The sequence below is a fragment of the Schistocerca serialis genome, chromosome 7, assembly GCF_023864345.2.
Source record: "Schistocerca serialis cubense isolate TAMUIC-IGC-003099 chromosome 7, iqSchSeri2.2, whole genome shotgun sequence".
In the NCBI taxonomy this organism is placed as follows: domain Eukaryota; kingdom Metazoa; phylum Arthropoda; class Insecta; order Orthoptera; family Acrididae; genus Schistocerca; species Schistocerca serialis.
Window position 1 is genome coordinate 545,049,758 of NC_064644.1, and position 16,488 is coordinate 545,066,245.

Consider the following 16,488-nt stretch of genomic DNA (forward strand, 5'->3'; position numbering starts at 1 on the left):
CACAATTTCAGCAAAATCTGCGATGGTCATGTGAGAACTTTATCCAAAATCAGACCACTTGGTATAGAATGGCTCTACATTGTACATCTACCTGCTCTGTGACAAATTTGTCTTATATGTTGGAATTGTGTGAACAATATATTTCGCGCGAGATGGCGGAAATTGGACATCATGTGAAATATAATAAGCTTCTCTGGTGCTACTGTACGCTATGAGTTTTGTGTGTGTAGTGTAATGTTCCTTGGTTATTGTGTTCGATGTATTTTACCGGGAAGTGCAAATACAGTTACTGCCACTAAATGTCTTTTACTCACTATTACTTATTCAACTGTGTTGACTCTAATCGGTTATAGGCCCAGAAATGCATTTGGAACAAGTATATCCATAATATAGTTGTGAGAAAGTATTGGAAAAGTTCCAAGTAGTGCACTTGCATGAAGTGTGAGTTATCCTCACAAGATGAGTGCAACTCTTTTGTATTATTCTTTACGTCAAGAAAGATGAAAAGTAGCAGTTAAAATGAGCGCAGCACAAATTCTGCAGATTGAAAGACTTATGGGTCGTGAAAACTATGCAATGTGGAAATTTTCAGAAGAAGTGTATTTACATTTGGATGACCTATGGGATGTGGTGGATGGGGCAATGAAATCCACAGGTCAGAATTATTCGAGTAAGGATAGGAAAGCAAAATCAAAGTTAGTATTACTGGTTGACTCAGTGAATTATGTCCACACTGAAAAAGCTGCAACAGCGAAAGAAGTTGGGCAGACATTATGAAGTGCTTTTGAGGATGGAGGTCTTACAAGGAAAGTAGGGTTATTACTTAAGTTAATTACCACTCAGCTGGACAAATGCAAGAGTGCAGACCAATACATCAACAAAATTTGTCATGTAAAACCTACTGAGAAACATTGGGTTTGAGATCGCTGAGGAATGGATAGGGGCACTACTGTTGGAAGGACTGCCCGAAAGGTGTGCGCCTATGATTATGAGGCTGGAAAGCTCAGGTATACCGATCACGGGTGACAGTGGTAAAGTGAAAATCCTGCAGGATGTATAGAGTAGTTCAAGCTGTCATGTATTGAAGAAGAAAACTGCATCTGCTCTTTATTCAAAAAACAGGAAGAAGAATTCAGTGAGGTGCTATGTCATAAGAAGAGGCATATTTTATCTCAGTGCAAAGAAAAAGTAAACCCAAGGTCAGACACGCAGCTAAAGAGGTATACTGCTGATAGCCCAGAGAGAGGGACCAATAATAAAGGTGATGGAGATGTGGGTAATTGTCAACTGGAATGTATTTTAGACTCAGGTGCATCTGTGCATATTATTAAAGACAAATCTCTTCTTTATGATGATAAAGATAAAACTCAGATGGGAATATCTACTGTTGATGGCAGAAAGCTCCAATGTCATTTGGCTGGTAAACTAGACCTATGTAAGTGTAAATGGTGATCCCAATATGGCTACAGCACATGATGACCACTATGAAAAAAATTTTGCGACTAACTGTCTGTAGGGGAAATTGTCAAGAAGAGAAATAAAGTCATTTTTGACATGCACAGAGCAAGAGCAATCAACGTTATAACTACAGCAAGTAACGAAAGTGGTATTTTTAAGTTGGATACCATTGACAGTAAACATAGAAATGTTAGTCATTCAGTATACTCAGTGGAAGGTTTTTTATGGCACCGCAGACTTGGACACCTAAATAGAAAGGGACATGGTAAAGGAAATACAGAATTATAGTGTTTCCAAGGACCCTAGCGAGATATGCATAGAAGAAAAACAAGCGGGCTACCTTTTAAGACTAGTAAAAGCAAATCTGTGAAGGTCTTACAGTTAATCCCTATAGATGTATGTGGCCCGATGGAGTGAGAATCCATAGGTGGGAGCTGTTATTTTCTTATGTTGATTGACGATTATTCACAATATACTCATATTTATTTTCTTAGTTCTAAAGACCAAATGAGTGACACTTTTGAGGAATATTGTAATATGGTGGAAAGGTCGATGGGAAAGAAGGTTAAAAATCATCAGGTCTGATAACAGGAGAGAATATATTAACCAGAAATTGAAGACACTTCTGGCAATATTGGTAATCAGGGACCAAACTGCCATAAGGTAAAGCCCATCTCAAAATGGGGTTGCTGAGAGGACTAATAGGACCACTGTTGAAAAAGCAAGGAACATGATAACTGATGCTGGATTATTAAAAGATTTTTGGGCATAGGCGATATCAACAGCCGTATATTTGAACAGTAGATCACCTACAAAAGCATTAAGGAATAGAACCCCCTATGAGATATGGGTAGGAAGGAAACCTGACATAAGCAATATAACAGCTTTGGGGTGTGATGCAATGACGCACATTCCAGAACAGCTGAGAGGAAAATGGGACCCAAAAGCTAAAAAGTATATTTTTGTAGGATATTGTGAGAATTCAAAGAGCTACCGATTAAGGGATCCATTGGATAAAAGGATAGTTACAAGCAGAAGTGTAATATTCTTTGAAAATAGAAAGGACTCTGAAGAGGGCAAGACTACTAAGTTAACTGCACCTAGTTCTGAGAGTGAAACCTTATGTGAAGAAAGAGAAAGTGAAGAACAGGAAGAGGACAGTCAAAGGCAAATGGAGACTATTTATGATGACAATGAGTTTGAGAATGCACAAAATGAAGAGAACAATGTAAGGTGTTGTTCTCATGTACCAAAACCGAAATAATATCCGGATTTTGAGACGTATGCAGCCTAGTTTTTTAATGATGAGCCAACAACAGTAGAAGAAGCAATGAGCGGCCCAAACTCTCAAGAATGGAAATAAGTGATGGAGAGGGAACTGGAATCTTTCTCTCAGAACGAAATCTTTGAATGGGTACATAAGCTAGCAGATAAACCATTACAGGCAAGATGGGTATTCACTTTGAAGAGCCCTGAAAATTCATCGCCAAGATATAAAGCAAGACTCGTAATAAAAGGATATTCACAAAAACAAGGGGTAGATTACAAAGAAACTTTTTCACCTGTAGTCAAATATGCATCATTGATATATCTTTTAGCCTTGGCAGCAAAACGAAATTTAACAATTCATCATATGGACATAAAAACAGCATCTTAAATGGGAAACTGGGAGGAGGAGATATATGTCATTCAACCAAGAGAAGTCATGAAAACACGATCGGAAAGGAAAAAGATTTCAGGTTTGCAAAAAAGTGATTATGGACTTCAACAGAGTGGACATTGCTGGAATTGGTGTCTACATAAAACTCTAATAAATATGAATATGAAGCAATCTAAGGCAGATTCCATTATATACTATAAAAGGGGAAGAGAAGGGATGATGATGATGATGATGATGATGATAAAACTAACGACAAATGAGAATTTTTAAGAAACAGCTGCAAACCAAGTTTAAGTTGCATGATTTGGGAGAAGTTAAACATTATTTAGGTATGCAGATCACTAAGGATAAGGAGAGACAAGAATTGAACATACATCAATCATCATATACAGAAAAAAATCTTAAAGAAATTTGGCATGAGTGATTATAAACCCAAAACTACTCCCATGGAAGTAGGAGTGAAGTTAAATATAAATGAAACAGATGTGGAATGTGACAGGAATGTTCCATATTTAGAAGCAGTAGGGAGTCTGTTATACTTGTCTCAAACATCACAACTCGACATTGCTTTTGTCACCAACACAGTGAGCAGATATTGCTGAGACCCAGAGGAAAAGCTCTGGACAGCTGTGAAAAGGATATTCCAATATCTAAGAGGAACTTCAAACCACGAATTAAGATGCCATAGAGAAGGTAATGCAAAACTAGAAGGCTACAGTGATGAGGGCTGGGGGAGTGAATTGGGAGATAGGCACTCCACTACTGGCTGCTGCTTTAAATTACTTGGGGCCCTCATTGCATGGTCCTGTCAAAAGCAAAAACCTGTTGCATCATTGAGTACCAAAGAGACCTAGTATACGGTGCTATCTTGCACCGCACAGGAAGCATTGTGGCTAAGAACATTAATATCTGAAATAGAACCCAATTTAATTGTGGAACCTATAACGATCTTCTGTGATAATAAAGGAGCCATTAACCTAACTAAACATGATGTCACTAGTGCTAGGACAAAACATACTGATATAAGGCACCATTTTATTCAGGACCACGAAGAGCGACAGAACATCGCCATGGACTACATGCGCACAGAAGACATGTTGGCTGACCTTCTGACAAAACCCTTGGACAAAGAGAAGTTTGAAAACATTGTGGGGCTATTTTGGTTTATCTTGTGAAGGCAAACCACAAGGGGGGAGTTGGAATTGTTTGAACAATATATTTCATGTGAGATGGCGATAAAGTGCATCATGTGAAATATAATAGACTCTGAGTTTTGTGTGTGTAATATAATGTTCCTTGGTTGTTGTGTTCTACGTATTTTACCTGGAAGCACAAATATACAGGGTTATTACAAATGATTGAAGCGATTTCACAGCTCTACAATAACTTTATTACTTGAGATATTTTCACAATGCTTTGCACACAAATACAAAAACTCAAAAAGTTTTTTTAGGCATTCACAAATGTTCGATATGTGCCCCTTTAGTGATTCGGCAGACATCAAGCCGATAATCAAGTTCCTCCCACACTCGGCGCAGCATGTCCCCATCAATGAGTTCGAAAGCATCGTTGATGCGAGCTTGCAGTTCTGGCATGTTTCTTGGTAGAGGAGGTTTAAACACTGAATCTTTCACATAACCCCACAGAAAGAAATCGCATAGCGTTAAGTCGGGAGAGCGTGGAGGCCATGACATGAATTGCTGATCATGATCTCCACCACGACCGATCCATCGGTTTTCCAATCTCCCGTATAAGAAATGCCGAACATCATGATGGAAGTGCGGTGGAGCACCATCCTGTTGAAAGATGAAGTCAGCGCTGTCGGTCTCCAGTTGTGGCATGAGCCAATTTTCCAGCACGTCCAGATACACGTGTCCTGTAACGTTTTTTTCACAGAAGAAAAAGGGGCCGTAAACTTTAAACCGTGAGATTGCACAAAACACGTTAACTTTTGGTGAATTGCGAATTTGCTGCACGAATGCGTGAGGATTCTCTACCGTCCAGATTCGCACATTGTGTCTGTTCACTTCACCATTAAGAAAAAGTGTTGCTTCATCACTGAAAACAAGTTTCGCACTGAACGCATCCTCTCCCATGAGCTGTTGCAACCGTGCCGAAAATTCAAATCGTTTGACTTTGTCATTGGGTGTCAGGGCTTGTAGCAATTGTAAACGGTAAGGCTTCTGCTTTAGTCTTTTCCGTAAGATTTTCCAAACCGTCGGCTGTGGTACGTTTAGCTCCCTGCTTGCTTTATTTGTCGACTTCCGCGGGCTACGCGTGAAACTTGCCCGCACACGTTCAACCGTTTCTTCGCTCACTGCAGGCCGACCCGCTGATTTCCCCTTACAGAGGCATCCAGAAGCTTTAAACTGCGCATACCATCGCCGAATGGAGTTAGCAGTTGGTGGATCTTTGTTGAACTTCGTCCGGAAGCGTCGTTGCACTGTTATGACTGACTGATGTGAGTGCATTTCAAGCACGATATACACTTTCTCGGCTCCTGTCGCCATTTTGTCTCACTGCGCTCTCGAGCGCTCTGGCGGCAGAAACCTGAAGTGCGGCTTCAGCCGAACAAAACTTTATGAGTTTTTCTACGTATCTGTAGTGTGTCGTGACCATATGTCAATGAATGGAGCTACAGTGAATTTATGAAATCGCTTCAATCATTTGTAATAGCCCTGTAGTTACTGGCACTAAATGTCTTTTACTCACTACTACTTATTCGGCTGTATCTACTCTAATATAAAAAATATATATATTTCAGATTTATTGGGCAACCATGAGGACCATTTCACTTATGATCTATGAAGGTAACATTAGCATACACCTATAATCTATGTGCTGTCTGCTCTTTCAGCCATATCTAAAAGAACAGACACCAAATATACATAATCAAGGTGATGACAGCCAATGATCTCTTCAGTGCAGATGCACACCTAGCTCAAACTCTTATGGTAATCAGCGAGATGCCGTGAATAAGGATGTACAGATGTAAAACACATTGTCCTTGGCAACTGCATGCCATCAAAATTTATGTGCTGATCATCAGCAATCAGATGATTAGATAAATGCAATTAGCAAATGACTTTTACATGTCCCAAAAATCATTATGTATAAGGTCAGTAAAACTATGATATGTAAAAAGATAGTAGGCACATCAGTTTATGAAAAACATCGAATGCTAGAGCTAAACATATTTGAAAAAGCAATTTGCCAGTGAGGTCATTGGTCCCATCTGCAGCTTAACTGGTGTGAGTATTGTGTCTAGTGGAGATGGGTGAGAGGAGAAAGAAGGCAGAGAGTGGGAGGGAGGGTTGAAAAAAAGAGTGCCCGACAGCTCAGCAGGAGGTACAAGGGAGAGGTAGAAGGTGGGACAGTGCATGTGTCAGGAATGCTGAAAGGAGAGGCAGCAGTTGCACAGGACAATAATGCAAAAGGAAGAGGTGGAAGGTGTGCAGGATAGGAATGCAGAATGGAGAAGCACAGCAAGTGCACAGGATAGGAACACTGCAAGAGGTTGGAGCTATAGCTAAACTAGGATTTGCTGCTTGTGTCATACCCCATGATAACCAACAAGCTGTCAATCTGCATGAATGGTCACTACCGAACTGCACCCAGTAGCAGAGTTAACCATCCAGTGGTAGAACAGGCTGCTAAACACATGCTCAGTTTCAATGGCTGTTTAACAGCCCTTGCCCTTTAATTCTCCATTCCTTCCTTTCCAACACCAGCCTCTCTGAACTACGTAGATGGGAGCTATTCTTGCAACACATTCTTTGTTTCTATAGTCCTATTTATCACATTCTCTATTAGCTCCTTGCCCCACATTCACCTCAATCCCTACTTCAGTATTGCAACTTCATTAATCTGGCACCAGAACTCCCTTTCTCTGTCTTGTCTACCACTCTCAATTCACTTCTCATCCTCGACATGTGCAACCTGAGCTCATGACTGGAAATGTTGCATGTGCCCAAACTGCATTTGTATGCTGTCAACCTATGGCCTCTCTCTCACAGCCCCTCGTCACCCGTCTCCAGCCCACCCTCCCTCCCTTGCAACCCTCTCACTTCTCACCCCTCATCAAATCCACCACAAGCCACTGAACGGCTGTAGTAGCTGCTGGCACAGTGTAGTGTAAGCTATTGCTGTCCAAGGTTTCAGTCTTGTTAATGTGCTGCTCTTCTTTTTGTTTGTTAGCAGGTACAAATATGTATGCAGCATCTTGACAGTAGAATTTTGTGAATGGTGGAATATTTGGAGAGCTTGTTTGAGCCTTTTTGAATGTAATTTCTCTGTGCAGTGAGTTATTTATAGGTTTTAGTTACATGTATGAATTATGATTTTTTTTTTCATATGAAAAAAGTACCCACAATGGCACTAGACTTCTTTTTTGATTAGAAAGCTCTAATGCACTGTACAAATCCTATAGGCCCACTACTGTGCAGAATGGCCAAAGGACAAATTTATTTGCACCTAAGTTAGTATAACATTATGTGTACTGATTTGGTTTGCAAATTAAGTGATGGAATCCGCACCTTTGCATTTCATATGAATCACTTTGAGTCGACTAATTAAATTCTTAAATTTAAGGGATAAAAAAGTCATTCTGGGACAAATTTATTGGTACAAAAGTACCTTACATTAACAAAATGAAATACATAGAGCCTTCCACTCACTACAATATATAGTTCAACAGAGTAAGAATTATGCTACCAGAAACCATACAGTTTTGCAATTTATGGCACTGGATCACTCAAGCAGCAGAATGACAATATTACATGCAAGTCACAATAGATCACAGTGTGAACTAATTCAGTACAGATATATCACTTATAATCAAATGATTATATGCAGAACTATATTTGTCTTCATGTCAAAATGCAACAATGAAACAAAGGAAGACTGGTTGAAGCAGAAGTGGAAGTCATGATACCTCCATGCTACATTCCCAACAAAATAAGCAAGAAAGATCAACAAACTTTATATGATGAATAAATGGGAGGCTGCACAATGAAAATTTAGCCTATGACAATCTAATGGCAAAAATTACAATAGCCTGTAAATCAATAAGTTAATATGCACTCACTTTCACACACAATTTTTCTTCCAACTGCTCTGTACGCAAGATCATTTCTTTACAGCAAAATGTTTAAGGAAAGGATCGAAGATGTTAACTAAATAACTGATATGTTTTTCTGACAAACCTGTTATTGGCACACTTTGTGTTTTCACTCTGAATTTCTCAAGCTCCTTCTGTTGCCTAAATTTTTCCAATGCTAAACTTTCAAGACTAAGTGCTCTGGCACGTTCAAGGTCTTCCTCAAACTGCCGATCATAGTCTGCCGCTTTTGCACTGCTGAACCTGCCACCGAGCTCCGTCATTTCTGCAATTTGAAGATGGCATTGTGTACCTTAGCTTAAACTCCACCAAAATGTTGAATTTTTGAATGTTTTACTAATTCTGAATGACATGCTACTGTATGAAATAAACAAGGTACTTTCCACTGACTTGCCTTTGGAGTAATCAAAGCAGAAACATTGCTAAATTATGATATTCCATGATGAAAAATTAATATGTCCTTCACACACATCTTACATGTAAATATTTTTTTTTCATCTGAGGTCATTAAATTTCTTGTGAACTGAATCGCAACTTCTACATGATGATATCCTGCAAATAATAGAAAGTTCGCTTATTAAGGAAAGAGTGCCTAGCAAAAATGATTGCACTGACTTGTCGAGACTTGGACTACAAGTCTTCCACACTCCCTTTCGAATTAGCAGCAAATACGTTCTCGCCTGTACAAGGATTTTATAAATATAACACAAAACCAAATGTAGATATACAAATCATGATAACTCTGATTTCTGTACTTTCGTTATAAAAGCTGCTTGCAATAATCTACGGAGAGAGTAGCGACGCACTTCGGTGTATTAATGCAGTTTTCCTGTTGACACCCCAGGAAATCAAATACAACAGCGACTTCCATTCATTTTCCAAATAAACAAGCTGGTTATTTGTAATTCTTTCACTTTACGGACGTTTTTCTTAACATTATCGCAACTTTTGTCCGCAGCAACAGGTGTTTAACTATGTTGACAAATATTCTTATTAAGCACCAACCACATTTACGCCAAACCTTGACAAACTCAACACTTCTGAAGTTTTAGAGCATATTTGGATACCTCTGACGGATTACTGTACGGCGCTTCATACTAGTTTATAAATCTGAACTGATACGTTTTGACAAACTACTGAAGCATGTGACAATATTCAACCATTAAGACCCCGAAAATCGCCTACCGTTCATCACTTGCAAATAATGAGCCACACATTTACAAATCTTATTCTGCCTTATGTCACTGCACTCATCTCACCAAAACAGTCACACATACTGTCAAGAAACGCTTCCTCCAAACATGTTAAGTGAAAGATAAAATCTTCTGTCCTCTCACCGTTAAAACTTTTAATATTTTGTTGTGCTTGTCTCACACATACTTAAAGCAATGTGCTGGAATTCTTGAAACCTATGACTCATATGGTATAATAAAGCAGAATTTGGTGGATTTCATGTTACCGGGAACACAATTCGCAGCTATTTACATTTGCTTTCGCCGGTTCTCTGAGGAGTTTGTTTACCTGACCTGCTTGTAAGACCCATACAGTTGGAGGAGCTTTTAACTATGAGATTAATAAAAAATAAATATAGTCCATCAAGCCATACAGACACATTGAAGTATCTCTTGGCTAAGGCTATGAAGCGTAGTCACATGGTCCCAGTTGCAAGTACAGAAAGTGCTTAGATTTATTGGCAATATATCGGGTCATTACGATTAGCCTCTGGAATTATGTTACAGAGAAGGAAGTTCACATCTCGTCGGACCATGGGGGTATTTTTACCTCCATGCGTCGGACAGACACATGGTACGCTATATCTAAGGCAACACGAATGATAGCACGCTTATTATCGCAGTGGTAAATTGTAACGAATATGGTACAACATCTGGAGGAAAAAAAGAAGGTACTCATAGAGAAACGGCTGATGTCATACGAAAACCTACTTTAAGCAATTCTATAATAGACCTTCAGAGTGTAATCCATTACGTACTACCACAGAGTGAATGATGATAAGATTAATAACATCCTTTTCTTAGTACAAATACAAATGCTTTATTCACCTTTGGGCATCTGTAGGCCTACATGCGGTCGGTGCCGTCAGAAGTTAAAATACATAAGCAAATATTATTTGTACAAGATAGATATAGCAAGTATAGAAATATCAAAGGAAATTATACACAATGTCTACAAAATATCATAAATTCCAGCAAAAATTCTATCACAAACGTATGTATTAAATAAATCAGCACCTTACGAATCATTAGAATGTTGGAAGAGATACAGGATTACTGTACAACATCAATCATAGACTATCCTTCAGTTGAAAACGTAGCGTTACTATTGGGTTGGTGCACAAGTTTATAGCGTTTTTCCATGAGCTCAATAAACAACAGATAAACATAATACAAACCTTAGCCATCAATAGTATGTCTCCTTCGCAATTTAAAACAGTCTGTCAACGTTGGGTAACTCTTCGATCCCGTGATTGAAAAAAAAAAAAAAAAAAAAAAAAAAAAAAACCTCGATTTTGAGACGAAAAACTCGTCGAGCTATGTTTGGAGCGCATTTCCATCCGGAAATGACGTTCTTTGAAGGTTGTTCGATAGAGAGAGGAAAAGGTGAAAAGCTGAAGGAGCAAGATCAGGTGAAAAAGGCAGGTATGGAATGATTTCCAATCCAACTCTTGTCTGGTGCTTATTATCAGTCTAGTAGAATGCAGGCAGGCATTATCGTGGAGCAGTATCACTTCATATAGTCTTCCTGGTCGTTATTCTTGGATTGCGTTTTCAAGGCTTCTCAGTTGTTGATAACAAATGTCTGCAGTGGTGGTTACACTTCGTGGAAGCAATTCATAGTACATCACACCGTCGCTGTTCCACTAGATGTATAACATAAACTTGTGTGGATTGCTGCAGGTCTTTTTATGGTGTGTTGCTAATTTGTTTGGGCTGAATCACTCCTTTCGTTTCCTTATGTTTGTGTAGAGACACCACTGCTCGTCGCCAGTAACAATACAGTGTAGGAATCGCTTATGTTGTTCACCAGCCAGTTGATGACGGGAAAGCAGAGATGCACATATTGCTATCCACGGTTTTTGTGGTTTTGGCTTTGAGCACACAGTACCTGTACATCTGATTTTTGAACCTTCCCCTTTGCATTCAAATCTTATAGAATGGTGGAATGTTCACAGTTCATCACATCTGCCAGTTCTCGAGCACAGTGACGTGCATCACTGTGGATTAATGAATTTAAACGGTCTTTATCAATCCATGAGGGTCTTTCTGAGCGTGGAGAGTCGCTAATGTCAAAAAGAGTCTTCTTGAAATGAGGAAATCATTTTCTTACCTTGCATCTCTGTCTGGTGGCATTATCCCCATGCACAGCGCAAACGTTTTTGACTGCCTCCACTGCTGTCACCCCTCTACTGAACTCGAATAGAAGAATATGTTGGAAATGTTCCGATTTCTCCATTTGGCACTCCATTTTCTACCACCCATAGCTTCACTCATTATCTCCAAATGACAAAATGACAGTATGTTATCTCAAATAGCAACAGTGAACCACAAAAAAATGAAAATTGATAAATAAACCTGTAGCAACCATAATAACATGCAAAAAAATTCTTCAAACTTATGCACCAAACTAATACATACAAGGTATGACATCAAGTTAAAATGGGCTAATTAAGCAGTGGTGATTGTATTATTTACTTTTTCCCACTCTAAATAAAATTCTTCACATGTCTATCAATAGCTTTTAATCCTTCATTATTTGTAGCATTATTTATCTGTCGAAAGTTGTTTCTATTAGAATCAATGTGATTCTTAGTACACATAACATTCATGATATCTCTTTTCATTACAGTTTAATAATGAGCGCTGAATTATTATCCCACTTAACTACTAATATGCAAGTATAGAGCATACCGAATACAAGAATATTAAATTAGCAAAGAACACTGTAGTAACAGTTCATCAAATAGCCACAAGAACAATCATTAATCATTAGCACTTACAGGATGTGTAGGTTTTAGCATGATCCAGATCACAGCAACATTCAAAATCTCAAATTACATTCCTACAATGTGCTTTCCACAAAAACTACTTTGAAAATTGTAACATTTCTACCACCAGATTATTTCACAAAATAATCTGTAGTTAAATGCAACGAATATGTACACTTTAATTACTGTGAAGTCGTGATTTATTACCCAGCAAACTAAAGTGCAATATAAGTAATTCCTTACTACTGAATATGTGATCAACATTCATATCATTAGATTTCTTACGAAACATGTAGTTATTACTGAAACACAGTGTGTTTAACATTTTTTAAAAATATCTGTGCTTCCACAGCGAATCTGATAAGGTAAACTGTAAAATAATTAACCCATTACTACAAATTAATAGAGAATGGGCTGCTTTGACAGTTGCTACATGTTACTATTCCCTTAATGAAACTTGATATTTGCAAAATTGTTTAACTTTTGTAAGGTCATATTTAGTCATGGAATGTAGTCTAATTAAGTCGGGTGATGCTGAGGGAATTAGATTAGGAAATGAGGCACTTAAAGTAGTAAAGGAGTTTTGCTATTTGGGGAGCAAAATAACTGATGATGGTCGAAGTAGAGAGGATATAAAATGTAGGCTGGCAATGGCAAGGAAAGCGTTTCTGAAGAAGAGAAATTTGTTAACATCCAGTATTGATTTAAGTGTCAGGAAGTCATTTCTGAAAGTATTCGTTTGGAGTGTAGCCATGTATGGAAGTGAAACATGGACGATAAATAGTTTGGACAAGAAGAGAATAGAAGCTTTCGAAATGTGGTGCTACAGAAGAATGCTAAAGATTAGATGGGTAGATCACATAACTAATGAGGAAGTATTGAATGGGATTGGGGAGAAGAGAAGTTTGTGGCACAACTTGACCAGAAGAAGGGATCGGTTGGTAGGACATGTTCTGAGGCATCAAGGGATCACCAATTTAGTATTGGAGGGCAGCGTGGAGGGTAAAAATCGTAGAGGGAGACCAAGAGATGAATACACTAAGCAGATTCAGAAGGATGTAGGTTGCAGTAGGTACTGGGAGATGAAAAAGCTTGCACAGGATAGAGTAGCATGGAGAGCTGCATCAAACCAGTCTCAGGACTGAAGACCACAACAACAACAACATTTAGTCATGTAAAGAGCCAAATCATTTACTCAGAATTTTCAAAGTAATACGTCAATTACAACCCGAGAAACTGCAAAGCGGAGTTAACGCTTGAAATAAATGAAGCGCACAGCTAGCACACATCCTGAGACTCAAGCATGTACCTCACGCTGCCTGTGTCAGGGGCTCACACAATGGGAAGGTATGCACATCCTACAAAAATAAACAAGTAACACATCCAACACCAAGTTATGTTTTTCAAATTGTTAATGTATGTGTGTATCCCCCCCATGAACCAAGGACCTTGCTGTTGGGTTGGGAGGCTTGCGTGCCTCAGCAATACAAATGGCCATTCTGTAGATGCAACCACAATGGAAGGGTATCTGTTGAAAGGCCAGACAAATGTGTGGTTCCTGAAGAGGGGCAGCAGCCTTTTCAGTAGTTGCAGAGGCAAGTCTGGATGATTGACTGATATGGCCTTGTAACACTAACCAAAATGGCCTTGCTGTGCTGGTACTGTGAACAGCTGAAATCAAGGGGAAACTACAGCCATAATTTTTCCAAAGGGGATGCAGCTTAAAATAATCCCCCATTCGGATCTCTGGGCAGGGACTACTCAAGAGGACGTCGTTATCAGGAGAAAGAAAACTGGTGTTCTATGGATCGGAGCGTGAAATGTCAGATCACTTAATAGGGCAGGTAGGTTAGAAAATTTAAAAAGGAAAAAGGATAGACTAAAGTTAGATAAAGTGGGAATTAGTGAAGTTCGGTGGCAGGAGGAACAAGACTTTTGGTCAGGTGAATACAGGGTTATAAATACAAAATCAAATAGTGGTAATGCAGGAGTAGGTTTAATAATGAATAAAAAATAGGAGAGCGGATAAACTAGCTCTGTGGATGATGAAGAAATTGATGAAATGTATGATGAGAAAAAAGAAGTTATTCAGGTAGTGAAGGGAGACGAAAATTTAACAGTCATGGGTGACTGGTATTCGACAGTAGGAAAAGAGAGAGAAGGAAACTTAGTAGATGAATATGGATTGAGGGTAAGAAATGAAAGAGAAAGCCGTCTGGTAGAATTTTGCACAGAGCATAACTTAATCATAGCTAACGCTTGGTTCAAGAATCATAAGAGAAGGTTGTATACATGGAAGGGTCCTGGAGATACTAGAAGGTGTCAGATAGATTATATAATGGTAAGACAGAGATTTAGGAACTAGGTTTTAAATTGTAAGACATTTCCAGGGGCAGATGTGGACTCTGGCCACAATCTATTGGTTAGGAACTGTAGATTAAAACTGAAGAAACTGCAAAAAGGTGGGAGTTTAAGGAGATGGAACCTGGATAAACTGACTACACCAGAGGTTGTACAGAGTTTCAGGGAGAGCATATGGGAACAATTGACAGCAATGGGGGAAAGAAATACAGTAGAAGAATAATGTGTAGCTCTGAGGGATGAAGTAGTGAAGGCAGAAGAGGATCAAGTAGGTAAAAAGGCGAGTGCTAGTAGAAATTCTTGGGTAACAGAAGAAATACTAAATTTAATTGATGAAAGGAGAAAATATAAAATGCAGTAAATGAAGTGGCAAAAAGGAATACAAACGCCTCAAAAATGAGATAGACAGGAAGTGCAAAATGGCTAAGCAGGGATGGCTAGAGGACAAATGTAAGGATGTAGAGGCTTGTCTCACTAGGGGTAAGATAGATACTGCCTACAGGAAAATTAAAGAGACCTTTGGAGAAAAGAGAACCACTTGTATGAATATCAAGAGCTCAGATGGAAACCCAGTTCTAAGCAGGGAAGGGAGGGCAGAAGGGTGGAAGGAGTATATAGAGGGTCTGTACAAGGGCGATGTACTTGAGGACAATATTATGGAAATGGAAGAGGATGTAGATGAAGATGAAATGGGAGATACGATACTGCGTGGAGAGTTTGACAGAGCACTAAAAGACCTGAGTCGAAACAAGGCCCCGGGAGTAGACAACATTCCATTAGAACTACTGTTGGCCTTGGGAGAGCCAGTCCTGACAAAACTCTACCATCTGGTGAGCAAGATGAATGAGCCAGGGGAAATACCCTCAGACTTCAAGAAGAATATAATAATTCTAATCCCAAAGAAAGCTGGTGTTGACAGATGTGAAAATTACCGAACTATCAGTATAATAAGTCACAGCTGGAAATTACTAACACGAATTCCTTACAGACGAGTGGAAAAACCGGTAGAAGCCGACCTCGGGGAAGATCAGTTTGGATTCTGTAGGAATATTGGAACACGTGAGGCAATACCAACCTTACGACTTATCTTAGAAGAAAGATTAAGGAAAGGGAAACCTACGTTTCTAGCATTTGTAGACTTAGAGAAGGCTTTTGACAATGTTGACTGGAATACTCTCTTTCAAATTCTAAAGTTGGCAGGGATAAAATACAAGGAGCGAAAGGCTATTTACAATTTGCACAGAAACTAGATGGCAGTTATAAGAGTCGAGGGGCATGAAAGGGAAGCAGTGGTTGGGGATGGAGTGAGACTGGTTGTAGCCTCTCCTGGATGTTTTTCAATCTGTATATTGAGCAAGCAGGAAAGGAAACAAAAGAAAAATTCGGAGTAGGTATTAAAATCCATGGAGAAGAAATAAAAACTTTGAGGTTCGCCATTGACATTGTAACTCTGTCAGAGACAGAAAAGGACTTGGAAGAGCAGTTGGACGGAATGGACAGTGTCTTAAAAGGAGGATATAATATGAACATCTACAAAAGCAAAACGAGGATAATGGAATGTAGTGGAATTAAGTCGGGTGATGCTGAGGGAATTAGATTAGGAAATGAGGCACTTAAAGTAGTAAAGGAGTTTTGCTATTTGGGGAGCAAAATATCTGATAATGGTCGAAGTAGAGAGGATATAAAATGTAGACTGGAAATGGCAAGGAAAGTGTTTCTGAGGAAGAGAAATTTGTTAACATCGAGTGTAGATTTAAGTGTCAGGAAGTCGCTTCTGAAAGTATTTGTATGGAGTGTAGCCATGTATGGAAGTGAAACATGGACGATAAATAGTTTGGTCAAGAAGAGAATAGAAGCTTTCGAAATGTGGTGCTACAGAAGAATGCT

The 16,488-nt window shown here is 39.0% G+C and overlaps 1 protein-coding gene across 3 annotated transcripts in view; it reads right to left on the reverse strand.

Annotated features, from left to right (window-relative positions):
- Nucleotides 1-9,526, reverse strand: part of LOC126412349 (phosphatidylinositol 4-phosphate 3-kinase C2 domain-containing subunit alpha) — a 250,635-nt gene extending 241,109 nt beyond the window's left edge. For 2 of the 3 annotated variants that reach the window (XM_050081901.1, XM_050081900.1), the window contains exons 1-2: nucleotides 9,423-9,444; nucleotides 8,323-8,502 (exon numbers count right to left, since the gene is read on the reverse strand). In XM_050081901.1, coding sequence (XP_049937858.1) covers nucleotides 8,323-8,502; nucleotides 9,423-9,429 — 187 coding nt within the window. In that variant the 5' untranslated portion in view covers nucleotides 9,430-9,444. Of the gene's footprint in view, nucleotides 1-8,322; nucleotides 8,503-8,631; nucleotides 8,790-9,422 lie in introns of all 3 variants that reach the window. The other variant, XM_050081902.1, reaches the window with a different exon arrangement.
- Nucleotides 9,527-16,488: the final 6,962 nt, after the last annotated feature.